General features: G+C 42.3%; 1 protein-coding gene across 1 annotated transcript in view; it reads left to right on the top strand.

The window, feature by feature from the left end:
* LOC107108575 (protocadherin-23-like) overlaps positions 1-15490 on the top strand; it is a 66314-nt gene that overhangs the window by 18695 nt on the left and 32129 nt on the right. Inside the window, exons 6-8 of the mRNA XM_015409031.1 lie at positions 5229-5386; positions 8384-9224; positions 10786-11025. Of these exons, the coding sequence (XP_015264517.1) occupies positions 5229-5386; positions 8384-9224; positions 10786-11025 (1239 nt within the window). The remainder of the gene's footprint in view (positions 1-5228; positions 5387-8383; positions 9225-10785; positions 11026-15490) is intronic.

Here is a 15490-nt window from a genome sequence, read left to right as displayed (position 1 = left end):
GCGAACACGCTTTCTTGCAGGGAAATATAGGGAAGTTTGAACTTAGAAATAGATGCATATCCATGCGTCATAGACAAGTGGCTTCCCATGCCATTGCAAGTTCTGTAATCTTATTTGGCAAGTCAGTCAGCCCAGTCCTAAAAAATCAGTTTTTGCTGCAGTGGTGCATCCTGTCTTATAACTCTGATTCTTAGCTCTGAGCTTTGGCTGACAGGGAAGGGCCATCTTACTCTATGGAGTTTGGCAGCCAATTCACTTACATCCCTGTCCCTTATTGTTACGTCTGGAAAACAAACAGTTTCTTCCTAAGTAGAATTACACCCTTCTTCTTAGGCATGGCACTGAAGTGGTTACTTCAGCACCTGTAGCTCCATAGGTTCCAAACCCCCAAATGAGTGCCACATAAAGAGGATGGAATGGGCCCCTTGTCTTTGCCTCTGTTCCGTGTACTTGCAAAGGCAAGCATTAGCACAGCTGTTTGCAGGCTGAGAATCAGTTTTGCTTTTGCTCCAGAATTCAGACCCTGCTAGGACTGCCAGCTTCCAGGTGGTGGATGGGGATCTCCTGGGATTACAACTGATCTCCAGACAACAGAGATCAGTTCTCCTGGAGAAAATGGTCCCTTGTGAAGGTGGACCATGTGGGATTATATCCCATTGAAGTTCCTCCCCTCCCCAAATCCCGCCTTCCTCAGGCTCCACCCCCAGCATCTCCTGGTGTTTCTCAACCCAGAGATGGCAGCTCAAGACCCTTCTGACCAGCTCTGTGAGCTGTTTTCTGTTGATAAGAGACGGAAGTATATGACAAGGCTGTTTGGATGAACTTATTGCTGGCAATGACTTTCGGGACCAAGCTATGTGCTAGAAGATTTGTGTTTGATTTCTCTGCTTTACAAAAAAAGAAAAAATGCAGCCACAAGGGGAGGGAATTACCAATTTGATTGGGAAAGACCTTGGTCATTGTACCTCCCCAGCCTTTCTCCTTGTGCTGTTTTCTCAACTGAAACACTCCTCTATCCTCCACTGCCATTTCCTCTGTGGGACACTGAGAGAGGGAGAATTGCCTTCTGATTCCCTTTCTATTAGGGATAGAGGGGAAGGGGAAATTTAGAGGAAAACAGCAGAGAGGAAAAAGTTGAACAACACTTTGTCGCTTTGACAATTAATTATTAACCCTCTCCCCCCCACACACTCCAGCCACATTTAGTGTAAGAAGAGAAATAGATTCAGGTGGGTAGCCGTGTTGGTCTGAAGCAGTAAAACAAAGTTTGAGTTGAGTGACACCTTTAAGACCAACAAAGGTTTATTCAAGATATGAGCTTTCGTGTGCAAGCACAGTTCTTCAGATATCTGCACACAAAAGCTTATACCTTGAATTTTGTTGGTCTTAAAGATGCCACTAGATTCAAAGAGAAATAAAGAAGGGGGAAGGAGTCAGCATGGCTCTCCTGTTGAAAAGTTCCCCATTCAGATATGGAGGCTTTGTTTTCTGGCTCTTATTACTCAGTGTTCAGAGCTGATCTTCAGAAAAAATTGTTGCTTGGCACAATACAGAATAGTTTTACATGTTAGATGACATCAGTAGCCTAAACACCACATTTAAGAAAGTTATATATAATAGTGCATAAAACAATCATTCCATTAACAATATTTCAGTTGGATTATTGCTTTTGCTCCCTGGTTTACCATTTCCCACATGGAATAATTTTAAAGCAAAGTCAGGAAAAGCCATCTTTATGTGGGTGATGTGCTGAGTTTCACTCAACGTTTTATATTCTTGCTTCACAGCACATAATGCACAAATGGGTATTTATTTCTGTAGCTTAAAACAATTGGTGTACAGGTTAAGGGAAGTGATTTTTTTCATAGTGTTTTGTGGATTTCATTTCCCCCCCTTTTGGATATTTAGAACAGATTTGTGATGCTTAAAGGGAAATGGCTAGAATAAAACATAACAAAGCAGGGAAATCCTAAGAGCAACTTGACTCTGGCTTTTCTGTACAACAAGCTCCAGTGAAATGGATGCATCTCGGATGGGAATGGAAAATGAATAGCAACCAAATCCAATGGTAGAGAGGGTTCAAAGTAAGAAAAAGAGCAATAAGAGTAAAATGTGGTTTGGATTCTATTACTGTTAGATGGATCTGTAACTGGTTGACTGATCACACCCAAAGAGTGCCTCTTAATGGTTCCTCATCCTCTTGGAAAGGAGTGAAAAGTGGAGTGTCTCAGGGGTCTGTCCTGGGACCTGTTTTGTTCAACATCTTTATAAATGATTTGGATGAAGGAATAGAGGAAATGCTTATTAAATTTGCAGATGATAACTAAATTAGGAAGGGTAGCAAATACAATAGAAACAGAGTCAGGACACAGGATGATTTTGACAGGCTGGAAAACTGGACTAAAACAAATACAATGAATTTTAACGAGGATAATGTAAAGTTCTGCATTTAGGTAGGAAAAATCAAATGCGTAATTATAGGATGGGGAGACTTGTCTTGGCAGTAGTACGTGTGCTAAGGATCTAGGGGTCCTAGTAGACCATACACTGAACATGAGTCAGCAGTGTGATGTGGTAGCTAAAAAGGCAAATGCCATTTTGGATTTCATTAACAGTAGGATAGTGTCCAGATCATGTGAAGGAATTATATTGCTTTACTCTGCTCTGGTTAGACCGCACCTAGAGTATTGTGTTCAGTTTTCGGCGCCACAATTTAAGAAGGATATATATGAGCTGGTATGTGTCCAGAGGAGGGCAACGAAGATGGTGAGGGCTCTGGAGACCAAGTCCTTTGAGGAAAGGCTGAAGGAGCTGGATGTGTTTAGCCTGGGGAGGAGATGACTGAGAAGAACCATCTTCAAGTACTTGAAATGCTGTCATATAGAGCATGGTGTGGAGTTGTTTTCTGTTGCCCCAGAATGTTGGACCAAAATCTATGGGTTGAACTTAAATCAAAAGAGTTTTTGGCTAAACATTAGGAAGAACTTTTTGACAGAATGGTTCTTCAGTGGAAAAGGCTTCCTCAGGAGGTGGTGGGCTCTCTTTTGAAGGTTTTCAAACAGAGGCTAGATGGCCATCTAACAGCAATGCTGATTCTGTGAACTTAGGCAGATCATGAGAGGGAGGGCAGGAAGGGTTGCATCAGTGCTTAGTTCTCGTAGCCCTTTCTTGCATGCCCAGGGAAATGCTGATTGCCACTTTGGGGTCAGGAAGAAATTTTCTCCAGGCCAATTTGGCCAGGGATCTTGGAGTGTATTTTTGTGAATTTCCTGCATTGTGCAGGGGGTTGGACTAGATGACCCTGGAGCTCCCTTCCAGCTCTATGATTCTATGATTCATACTGAATCTGGATCCATCTGAGAGGCATGCACATGCAATGGGCTTGCAGGGTAGGGTGTAGCAGCAATTATAACTTGCTTGCTTACAGGAACTCCTCTTTTACTTTTTTTTTTATAAATATATTTATTGGTTTTTCCATTTCACTATAATAACTTAACAATCTCCAAAAAAAACCAATGTTAAACAACACATAAAGACTCAAACATCTGATTATAGTTTTAAGTTATACATTTCTGTTACGCTTCCATCTTAGACTTAACTTAACATGACTAGCCTAGTCCCTATTCGTTCCTATTTTCTTTATTCTTAGCCAGTTATATATTACTCCCCATTTTTCCCAGTATTTTCCTTCCGGTCTATATTGTAGTTCCATATTTACTCTGTCCATTTCTGCTATTTCTAATATCTTATATTTTACTTCCTTTATAGAGGGCAGCATGTTCAATTTCCACCTTTTTGCAATCAATATTCTTGCCGCGGTTAATATGTATATTATTATCTGTTTATACTTTTTTATTGAATCTGGAATCATATTTAAAAGGTATGTCTCTGGTAATAATGGTAATTTAATTTTTAGAATTTTTGTTAATATTCCCTGTAGTTTTTTCCAGAACTTCTGAACCTTGTTACATTTCCACCAAATATGCATGAATGTCCCTACATTCCTCCTGCATCTCCAACATTCGTTAGTAGCTCCCGGGAAGCATCTAGCTATTTTATTCGGTGTCCAATGCCACCTGTAATACATTTTGTAAGAAGTGGGGCTTTTTTAATAGGTGCAGGGGTTGCGGTACTAAACTTGCTTCTCCTGACTGTCATACCCTTTGCATATTTTGTCTCAGAGAGTCTCAGCGACACAAATTTTGTCGCTACTGTGCTCGCTTTTCAAACCAGACCCGGAAAAACCAAGCCGCCTGCCTTAAAGTGGCCCTGTTAGAATCGACTCTACATTCTTCCTCAGCATTGGACGCTGAGAAACCATCAACCTCAACAGCTCCGGCATCGAGGCCTGCCTCCGATATTGGCCAACCGACACCGAAGCCTCCAGCATCGAAGGCACAATCCTCTGCTTCCACGCCAGTAAAAAAAAAGTCCAGGCCAAGTAAGGAGCAAAAGTCCGCAAAGAAGGGCTCTTCCAAACCCCTTAAGGCGGCAAAGAAGGGGAAAGTAGCGGTGGCTGCACTGGGTGATGCCCCTAAAGTGCCTCCCTCTCCAACGACTGTATCGTTACCGGAGGCCCAAGTCCCTCCACCGATACCGACCATCCATGTCTTGGACTCCCCTGGCCACCAAATGGAGCATCCTTACTCATAGATTTGTCTGGTTCTTCCGTTACAAAAATTAGATCGTCTGCAAATGCTTGAAGTTTGTAAGTTTCCCCCTTTACTTTTAGTCCCTTTATGAGTTCATTTTCTCTGATCCTGTCTGTTAAGGCTTCTAATGTGAAAACAAATAGTAAGGGCGACAATGGGCAGCCCTGCCTAGTGCCTTTCTCTATAGGAATATTATTTGTGTGGAACTCCTCTTTTACGTCATGTATGAGCAGTTAACAACTAAGGCCAAGGCAAACAAACTGGAACCCATGAGACTGACTGAGGATCATCAGTAGCAGTTTACTTTATAACCCTAGTTAAATCATTGCTCCTTGGACTGAAAAATCAGTGTTAACCTTGGTGGAGTTCTAAGGCATAGAAGATGACCCCATATAGACAGTCAGACAGCTGTGGGGTAGCTTTGTACATTCTGCTGTGACAGCTGAGAGAGAGCACAACAAGCAGAAGAGGACTAGGGCTTGGGTGGAAAACCACCCATGAACATTTAACCATATATCATTTATATACCACTTTCCTTAATGTGCAGCTCTATTAATGGTAACATATCTTTTCTAGGAGAAAGTTTAGGTCACTTTCAGATTGACGGCAGTAGTGGTGAGTTAAGAACTACTGAAGCTCTTTTATATAATTGGAGGTCGACCTACAGAATGGTAATCACTGCAGCTGATCAGGGAATCCCTTCACTTCAAGGACAAATGGACATCAATGTTGAGGTATTGGCTTAAGGAAGTATTCCCTTTGGGCTACAGCAAGCAAGAGGCAGAACCAAGAAACCTGGAGGCCCTCCCTCTAGCTTAAATGTTTCTCTCCAGAGTGGGTTGTGAAAACAGGAAATGTATTTTCGGACCTTAAATATGTGCGAAATTAACTGTGGCCTGAATAGTTATAATTTGTGCTCCATTATGAGGAACTGATCAGCTAGAGGAGAAAAGCTATAAACCTTTTAAATGTAGAGGAGAATGCAACATGAAAATTCAGCTGAGATGCAAAAGAGGTTAACTGTCGTTACTATCCATATTCCGTTGCTTCTTTATCTGCTGGTGCTGACCTGATTAGAGATTTTTTAAAGGAGAGACACTAAATTGGGAATTCAAGACCCACCAAACTGCTTCACAGAATGCACCCACTTTATGTCACAGTTGTTGGTTTGCAACCTGATGGGCAAACCACACAGGTGTGCAAGTGTTTAATATATGCACTTTTGTAACTAGTTTATTTTTGCCACATTCCAAGCCATAAATTTTGGTCACTTATAATTTAATGACCTCTGTTACCTGGAGACTTACTCATTTCTCAGTGGTCCATTTGTAAAAAGAGCATTCACACTTGGAAATGGCAGCAGATCTCTTGACCTGTAGTTTACTACCAGAGAGTACTAAATTCTACCCTTGGATGAAATAACATGTATGGCTTGACATATATCTGAACAACATAGCATCTGTTAAAGAATTTTGAACCTTTTACAGTTTGCCATTTGGGTTTCCTTGTAAATTGGTGCATCCGTTTTTAGACTGCTGTTTCCCCATTTATGGGCTGCCCTTTGTTGAAGACTGATTACTGCTAAATAAATTGATAACTCAGGCATTGAAATGATAGGTAAATTCTGCCCCAGCTCAGTTAGGAATTGAATTAAGCTAATCTATATCTTTTTTTAAAAAGGAAATTAGTCTGTTTGTTTTTCCCAAGCCCAGTTCTGATATCCAGTTAATCTTGGCCCCGGTCACACGGGAGAGTTTTGCCCAGGAGAGGGACGGATCAGGGGTGCAGCAAACGGGCGTGAGCACACCACAACATCTGGGAATCTGCTCGCACCCGTCCCCGATCCGTCCCTTCAGGCCAATAACAGCTGTAAAAAAGAACCACCTGGGACGCCGCATCAAGCACGGCCGTAGCAATCCCAGCTCCCGGCCGAACTGCGCATGCTCACACATGCGCAGTTTGGCTGCCTCACTTCCCGGTCAGTGGCTTCCCCCCGGCATCTGATCGTGCTGGGGAGGAAGTGCGCGGCGGCTCAGGGGATCTATGTGATCCTGCCACCGCGTGTCTCTTTTGGTGATCCCCCCCCCTGCTGTGGCAGGGGCCCTTGTTGTGCTTCTGATTACATCACTGGGAGTACTGCAAGAGTTCCCATAGCCAGGTTGGTAGGCATGTGAATGGGAAGGAGCAGTTTTTCTCTGACTTGGATTACAATCCAAGCTGAACTCTCAGTCATTAATGCTTGTCTCAGATTGGATTATAAACCAAAGTTTGTAATGTGAACCTGGTAATTATGAACTTCAGTTACATCATTTATGCATTGCCAGTAAGACAGTAATTTTAGTTAGTTTTAAATAATTTTCTAGTTTTCCCCTGTCTGGCTGGCTGCTGCAAGCATTTGAGGCTGTTAAAAAGATCCTTACTGCAGCAATTCCTGCTGTGAGTGAATAACCCTTCCACAGAATCGATTGGCAAATTAATCTGTTTATAGTATATCTTGTACTTACAGCTCAAGAGCTCTTTGGGTTACTAGGCCACTGCACATTTGTAATTAGAGAATGGACATAAACTAGAATCCTCTTGGGAATGTAAATGATTGTGATTTCTGTTCATTCCTTGAGGGATATTAGCATGCATAGAAGTATGTGTGTTCGGACTGTGAATAATTGATGTCCTTGTCTAAATATATATTTATTACCAAAAAATGCCAATCCAGTAGAATTAAAAAAAAAATTCTTTTGTTTCAGGTAATTCCACTTCCTAAAGGGAGTTCTGTTTCTTTCCAAAACATCAGACATTTTGTCATACCAGAAAATTTTAGGCCTGCACAGGTGCTGGGCTCTCTAAGAGTGCCTGGTCAACATCTGTCTACCAGTAAAAAGCAGCGCTACAGCATTTCAGAAGAAGACTCTGATGTTCCATTTGAAGTCGACAGCTCCTGTGGGGATCTTCTTCTTTCCAAAGAACTAGATTATGAAACAGCATCTCACTACTTCTTTAGGGTGATTGTAAATGATGATCAGAATAGTCGTCCACAAAGTAGTACCATTTTTGTCAGTATTGATGTTGAAGATCGAAATGACCACTCGCCTTCTTTCCAGAATGACTTTGTTGTGATTGGCATAGAGGAAAACGTGCCCGTTGGCACTTTGGTGCATACATTCAATGCAAAAGATGGAGACGGCAGTTTTATGAACAGCAACATACAGTATTCTGTACACAGGAATAACTTCAGTGAAAATCCATTTCTCATCCATCCTTTTTATGGTAGCTTAATCACAGCAGTTCCCCTCGACCAAGAGATGGTGCAGTCTGTTATCCTGACAGTTGTGGCAACCGATCAAGCTGTAAACTTGACTGACCGCCGACAAGGTTCACTGACTGCCAAAATAATTATTTTGGATGTCAATGACAACCACTCCTGCTGTGAGTGAATAACTCTTCCACAGAATCGATTGGCAAATTAATCTGTTTATAGTATATCTTGTACTTACAGCTCAAGAGCTCTTTGGGTTACTAGGCCGCTGCACATTTGTAATTAGAGAATGGACATAAACTAGAATCCTCTTGGGCATGTAAATGATTGTGATTTCTGTTCATTCCTTGAGGGATATTAGCATGCATAGAAGTATGTGTGTTCGGACTGTGAATAATTGATGTCCTTGTCTAAATATATATTTATTACCAAAAAATGCCAATCCAGTAGAATTAAAAAAAAAATTCTTTTGTTTCAGGTAATTCCACTTCCTAAAGGGAGTTCTGTTTCTTTCCAAAACATCAGACATTTTGTCATACCAGAAAATTTTAGGCCTGCACAGGTGCTGGGCTCTCTAAGAGTGCCTGGTCAACATCTGTCTACCAGTAAAAAGCAGCGCTACAGCATTTCAGAAGAAGACTCTGATGTTCCATTTGAAGTCGACAGCTCCTGTGGGGATCTTCTTCTTTCCAAAGAACTAGATTATGAAACAGCATCTCACTACTTCTTTAGGGTGATTGTAAATGATGATCAGAATAGTCGTCCACAAAGTAGTACCATTTTTGTCAGTATTGATGTTGAAGATCGAAATGACCACTCGCCTTCTTTCCAGAATGACTTTGTTGTGATTGGCATAGAGGAAAACGTGCCCGTTGGCACTTTGGTGCATACATTCAATGCAAAAGATGGAGACGGCAGTTTTATGAACAGCAACATACAGTATTCTGTACACAGGAATAACTTCAGTGAAAATCCATTTCTCATCCATCCTTTTTATGGTAGCTTAATCACAGCAGTTCCCCTCGACCAAGAGATGGTGCAGTCTGTTATCCTGACAGTTGTGGCAACCGATCAAGCTGTAAACTTGACTGACCGCCGACAAGGTTCACTGACTGCCAAAATAATTATTTTGGATGTCAATGACAACCACCCTACCTTTGTTTCATCACCTCTCTCCTACATTAGAGAGGATGTAGAGACAGGCTCCACAGTACACTGCATAGTTGCTCATGATCCAGACCAAGGAAGGAATGGACAAATTACATATTCTCTTCTCTCAAGTAATGAAGACCAGGTGTTTGCACTAGACAAATCTTCAGGTAAGATACAAAAGCCAAATTGGCTCCAATGAGATTTCAGTCAGAATTACCTTAATTTCATCTTTTAAGCAAGGCAATAATTGCACATACACCAAGAGTGCCAAATATTTTCTTCCCTAGACTATTCCTGTTTGGGGTAATTGCATGTATAACAGAAGCTCTTTCTGCTTGTGCACAGTCCAGCCTGCAGTGGGTGCAGCATGTGCCACAGAAAGAGAAGAAACTGCAAATTACATATGACTGTGTCGAAGCTCATAGGTGTCCACAGTCTCATACTCTGTGAACTCCTTGTTGTGGCAATCAAACCTTAACAAACAGTTCGGGTGAGGCCAATATATAAAGACTGGTCATAATTCATGTCAATCCATGGTTATGGAAAGTTAGCCGTGGCTTGATGGGATGTCCAAATTGACATATTCCTGGTTTGTGACCAGTCAGAAAATCAGAATTGGAAACTGTAGTCTGACTCATGTTTGTGCTAACAATGCCCGTCCATGCCATCTGAATTGACAAGTTACATTTACATTGGTCTCTCCACCTCCAGAAGCCACTACATCAAAAGAGAAGTGTGCTGAGTAGATAAGAAATTGTGATTCCCTAAGCATGCACTGTTTAGTGCTGTGATCTGCCTACAAGCAAATAATTCCTGTTGTTAGAGTTTGAGAATGGTTCGGGGCAGGGCTTTTTTTGTAGCAGGAACCCTTTGCATGTTAGGCCACACACCCCTAATGTAGCCAATCCTAATGAGTTCCTGCTGTTGGGTGTGGCCTATTATGCTAATGAGTTCCTGCTGTTGGGTGTGGCCTATTATGCTAATGAGTTCCTGCTGTTGGGTGTGGCCTATTATGCTAATGAGTTCCTGCTGTTGGGTGTGGCCTATTATGCTAATGAGTTCCTGCTGTTGGGTGTGGCCTATTATGCTAATGAGTTCCTGCTGTTGGGTGTGGCCTATTATGCTAATGAGTTCCTGCTGTTGGGTGTGGCCTATTATGCTAATGAGCTCCTGCTGGGTGTGGCCAACTCGGGAGCCAGTCGGAACTCCATTCCTTGCGTTCCTGCCCAAAAAGAGCCCTGGTTCGGGGTATAAGAATAAAGAAAGACAAAAATCAGTGAAACACATTTACCTCTGCAACAAAACAAATAGCAGCAGCGAGTATTTTAATGACAAGCATCCAGCTGAAAACCACATTAATTCTAATCTGCCTGCAAACCCAAGTATCACGTTCAATATTTGTGCCTCATCTCCAAGCTCAGGTATAAAGTGTGTGAAAAATCTCATGCATTCTCGGTTTGGCACACCACAGTTGTCTCTCCAGGTAATCTAGTGGTATTCTCAGAAAGTAACTACCAAATTAGAGTTCCCAAGGGCAGATCATAAAATAAAAAGAGTTTTCCCTGAGCATTTGGTATCTCAAATCAAATGTTTGGCTTCTAAACTACAGTTATCACAAACCATAGTTTGGCATTGCTTGTGATTAAAGCCATATTAACACATCGTAGTGACAGATGTTGCACTGGAATAAATCAATGTCCATGTGACCATTTTTCTTCTTTACAACAGGACTGCTAACAATCACCTTTGCTTTGGACCGTGAAAACCAAGAGTATTACAACGTGACCATTGTGGCCGTGGATGATGGCACTCCAGCACTGTCTGCAACTCAGATTCTGACAGTAATTGTTCTTGATGTAAATGATGAGCCACCAGTGTTTACAAAAGATCAATATCAAGCTTCCATCTATGAAAATGAAAATCCAGGAGAGCTTGTCATAAAAATAGAAGCTACAGATAAAGATTCAGGTAATCAGCTCTCTCTCTCACCCCATCCCTCCAAAAGACATTCCTGTCATATGGAAAATATGACACCCTTCTTGTCTCCTTCTCTTGATACAGTTAGAAGCTCCTAAGATTAATTTTTGATTCAAATTCTTCATCTAAATATTTTTTTACATAAGGAACTCCCGTCAGTGTTAAACAGCGGTTTGTTCACTCAGACGGTCTAAATTCATACAGAAGTGGCTTTGATTAAATTTGTGCATCTGTATCTACTACATCAGACTGGGGAAAAATTGAGGAAAGAGCTCTGAAGATACCCAGGTCTGTTCATGTGACATTAACGGACCACTGATCTTTGTACACAGCAACAGACGGTAGGTGCTGGTTATGTATAAGGCTTCCTGCACATTCATCAGTGGAACTGATGCCTGGATGTGGTTTGGTAAATATAAAAGGCAGGCTACCCTGACAGAGTCCTAAGCCACTTGATTTTAATGTTTCAAAAGCAGTTTGCCACCAAGGACACTTCACTAATAATTGCAGACCTGCATTAATCTCATTTGGCCAGAATGGGGCACTGTAATCCCAGGCATTTTTCCGTCAACAAAAGTAATGGTACAAGGCTTAGTTTGTACTTTAAATGTATTTTTCTAGTTGAAAAGCTAAGGTAAGAACAAAAGGAGAATGTTGTGAGCTCACAAAATAATATTTTTTACAATCTTAGGCAGTAGAAAAAAATTATATGGTTTTAGGGGAATTCAGTTCCAGAAGGGATTATACAACTAGGTAAACAATGGCAATGGTATTCCCATCGACTGAACAACAACAAAAACAATGGCAGCTACAGCATAATGGCTACTGGCCTTGTGAAGCTTGGGCAGCTAACCCTAGCTAAGCAGTACTGTCTCCACTAGTCCTTTTCCTCTCTGTAGCTCTGCTAGCCCACGTACAGGAGATTTTCTAATACTATATTTTCTCCTGCAGTGATGCTTTGGGGATAATTCCCACCGAAGAATATGCATAAAAACATATGTTGCAATTGTTGTCCATCTGGATTTCTATATATTTGGACTGTAACTTTATACATACTCATAGGCAGGGAAATAATATGCTAGTAATACGTGAAGTGGAGTAGCTGAGCTGTCCCCCAGTCTAACACGCTGCATGACTTTTATATTCATTTTTACTATCAGCAGTATGAACAGAGCTACTTAAAAGATAGACCAGAATACAAAATGATGTGCTGCATAGGTAGGGAGGCAATTCCCCCCTCCAAAAAAATCCAAGCCTCTCATGCCACCCAATAAATTATTCCCAAAATTTGAAACAACCAGGAATTGGTTTCTTCATCACAAGAAAGTGCATATTCAGGTTGAAACTACATGTGATGTTACCCGGGCAGCTTACATGTGCATATATCTTGGCTATAGGAGCATCCTATTTAACATGTCCAGAACTCATACTCATGTGCACCCAGGACACATTACTGGGAGCTTCTGCCAAGTTGTATGCCAGGGTCCTAGATTTGATCTAATGCCTCGTATGGGTGTACAGATTCTTAGAAATAAACAGACATGGGTTCAAAGTTGAAAGTTTGTTTAGAAAACTAATAGCAAAGGGAATTAGCAAAAACAATACAAAGTTAGAAAAACATACAAACATTAAATAAATGTTCTATAAATTCTGACATCTACTAAATCCTAACCTAAGCAAAGGTACTAAAATGGGTTGGCTAAGGAGGGAGTAAACCTATGAGCCTGTCGGCAGGTGAAGGCCAGTAAGGTTCATTGGAAGAAATGAAAAACCAGTGGTGGAGATGTAGAGCATGGTCTTCTGGTGTCCCCTGTATTGGAATGCAGGGCCTAGGGTTGCCATCCCCTCAATGAGGGCAGGGGTTTAACCCACTTTCGGGGGGCCCAGTCTGCCACTGCTCAGCTGGCCAGTGGGGGAGCCCCATCCCCGAGCAGCCCCATCCGCGCCGACATGCCTGGCGCGATGGCGTCACCTGGAGGTGATGTCATCACACAAGGCATGTTGCAGGGGGACACTCTAGCATCTGAGAAAAAACTATGGTAACCAGTTTTTTTCCAAATGCTAGAATGTCCCCCTGCAACATGCCCTGCGCAATCACCTCCGTGCTTTGCACATGCATCAGGATATCAAGGGCACCGGTCACACTCGGGGGAAAGGCACGGCTAAAGTGCGGCTTTTTTTAGCTGCATCAAAAGAGAAGCGCGGCGGTGGGATCAGACAGATCCCCCCAGCCACTGCGCAGTTCCTCCCCGGCATGATCAGATGCCGGGGGGAAGCCATGGACCGGAGAGCGAGGTGACCCCCGCTGCGCATGTGTGTGCATGCACAGTTTGGCAGGACCTCACATGCTGCAGGAGAGATGGGCACGCTGGCGATCCCACAGCCGCTACTGCTGTGGATTTTCTGGTAAGTAATAGTGTTTTGAAGGGGTTTTTTTTATCCACATCTTCGGCCGGAAGAGACGGATCGGGGATGGGTGCACACCGCTTCCCAGCTGTTGCGGTGGGATCGCGCCCACTTGATGCGCCCCCGATCCATCCCTCTTGCGGATCAAAGCCTCCCGTGTGAACGGGGCCAAGGACTGCTGGCTGGAGCCCAATGTTGGCTACCCTAGCAGGGCCGAAGCACAGTCATGCACAGATTTCCACTACGTACTCCCACAAGAAGGTTTGTAGCCACTTGCTAGAGCCCAACTTTGGTATGGGACCCTTGTTGGGTTTTGCTCCCTTAGAAAGAGTCTTAATTTCTAAGAGCTCTATTCTGACTTCCTAGTAGCATATGCCTGCATTTGGAATCCAGTTTGGTTAGAATTGAGGCTAAGGTAAGCATAGCTTCCATAATTTTTTGGCTTCAGCTGAACCATTCCCCTCATAGTTTTACCTTGTAAATTCTTAGGGATGGTTTTAGCCTTCCCGCAAAGCTTCTCTTAGCAATGGGCCTTAATCAGGCCAAAGCCCTTGTTAAACAAAAGGGTACTGGATATCAAACAGCAGGACGACATAAATAGAGCCCCCAACCTTTTGGTGCTGGAGAACACTAAATATGTGGTGGCTCAGGCTGCTTACCTTTCGCTGTTAGACATTCCATCCCATCAAAGGCTTTTTCTATGGCTAGATGGAATGTCCTTCCCCTGTGGTAGTAGAGGGGAGATACAGAGATGTGGTAGTAGAGGGGAGATACAGAAAGATTCCATTGTTAGAGAGGGTTTGCCTCTGTGGGGATGGGAAGATTGAGACAACTGAGCACATAGTGCTCTACTGCTCTGCAGGAAATTCAGGCAAAGTTGATTGTACCTTTGCTTAGTAGGTCTTCGGCCTGTTCTATTCTGATCACTGAAGTTATTAGGAAGTTTCTGTCAGGCACAAAGGCTCAGATCCCATTTTCTTATGCCAGATTTTTTCTGGCCGCTTGTAAAATTCACAAGGAAGCAGTTAAGGGATTGAATTCTAATAATTAGATGTGGTAATTTGTAATATTTGTTTTATTTTTAAATTTAAACTTTTAAAATTGTATACTGTTCATTTATATTTCTATGATCTTGAAGTAATGTCTTAACTGATTTTATGCTGGTCTTGAACTGTATTAACAATAAACTGAACTGAACTGAACCAGTATCAAAATGGGACCCAATGGCTAGAACAAAGTGCTGGGGCACTTGGGGCTATTAATATACCCCCGAAGTGTTTAAGAAAACGTGGGGAAATAAAATGCTCCTCAAAACAAACTGGATTGGAGGTTGGGGATTAAAAAATAAAAAGAAAGCATAGCCTTTCTGGGGGGTTATGTGGAGGGGTCCCAGTCAATGTTTCCTCTAAGCTCTGGAGTCTTGTGAGCAAAAATTCTACTTTGTGAGCTACTGGCATTAAAATTGTGAGTGAGCGATTTGGCTGCCTACTGTATACATTAGTTTGCTCTGGAGCCATCTTTCCTGAGCTAAGACAAAAATGTGTGAGCCAGAGGCTAAAAAACTGTGAGCTAGCTCACACTAGCTCAGCTTAGAGGGAACAGTGGTCCCAGTTACATTCAGGGGTGCTAAATCAAGGTCTTAACTCACTGTTTATAGTGAAAGGAAGTTGCATATAAATTTCCTTGTAGTGCTTTTCAGAAACCAACCATATTCAGGAGGCTGCAGACTTAGTGCAGCGACCTCAGCACAGGTTGGATGTGCTCCCTCACAGGGAGACCCATCAGGATTCAGAAGTCCTCCAGCAACTTATTTACAGCTGATGCTGCAATCCTAAAATCACTGAATAAGATAGGACTTATTTCTGAGTATGGCTGTTTGGATCCTGGCTGTCATTATATGAATAGTGGACCCCAGTCATTCACAGTTTAAATAAGGAATTATTACAGTGATACAGATAACTAGGACAGGGTATACAGCCTGCTTTCTCCCCTCAAGCTTTTTGAGTTTTTTGGTGGCAGAAGTCTGACTAAATTGAAATGTTGAATGCTT

The sequence above is a fragment of the Gekko japonicus genome, unplaced genomic scaffold, assembly GCF_001447785.1.
Source record: "Gekko japonicus isolate JY-2015 unplaced genomic scaffold, Gekko_japonicus_V1.1 scaffold24, whole genome shotgun sequence".
In the NCBI taxonomy this organism is placed as follows: Eukaryota; Metazoa; Chordata; class Lepidosauria; order Squamata; family Gekkonidae; genus Gekko; species Gekko japonicus.
Note: the sequence above shows the minus strand (reverse complement) of the source record. Positions and strands in the feature narration are given on the sequence as shown.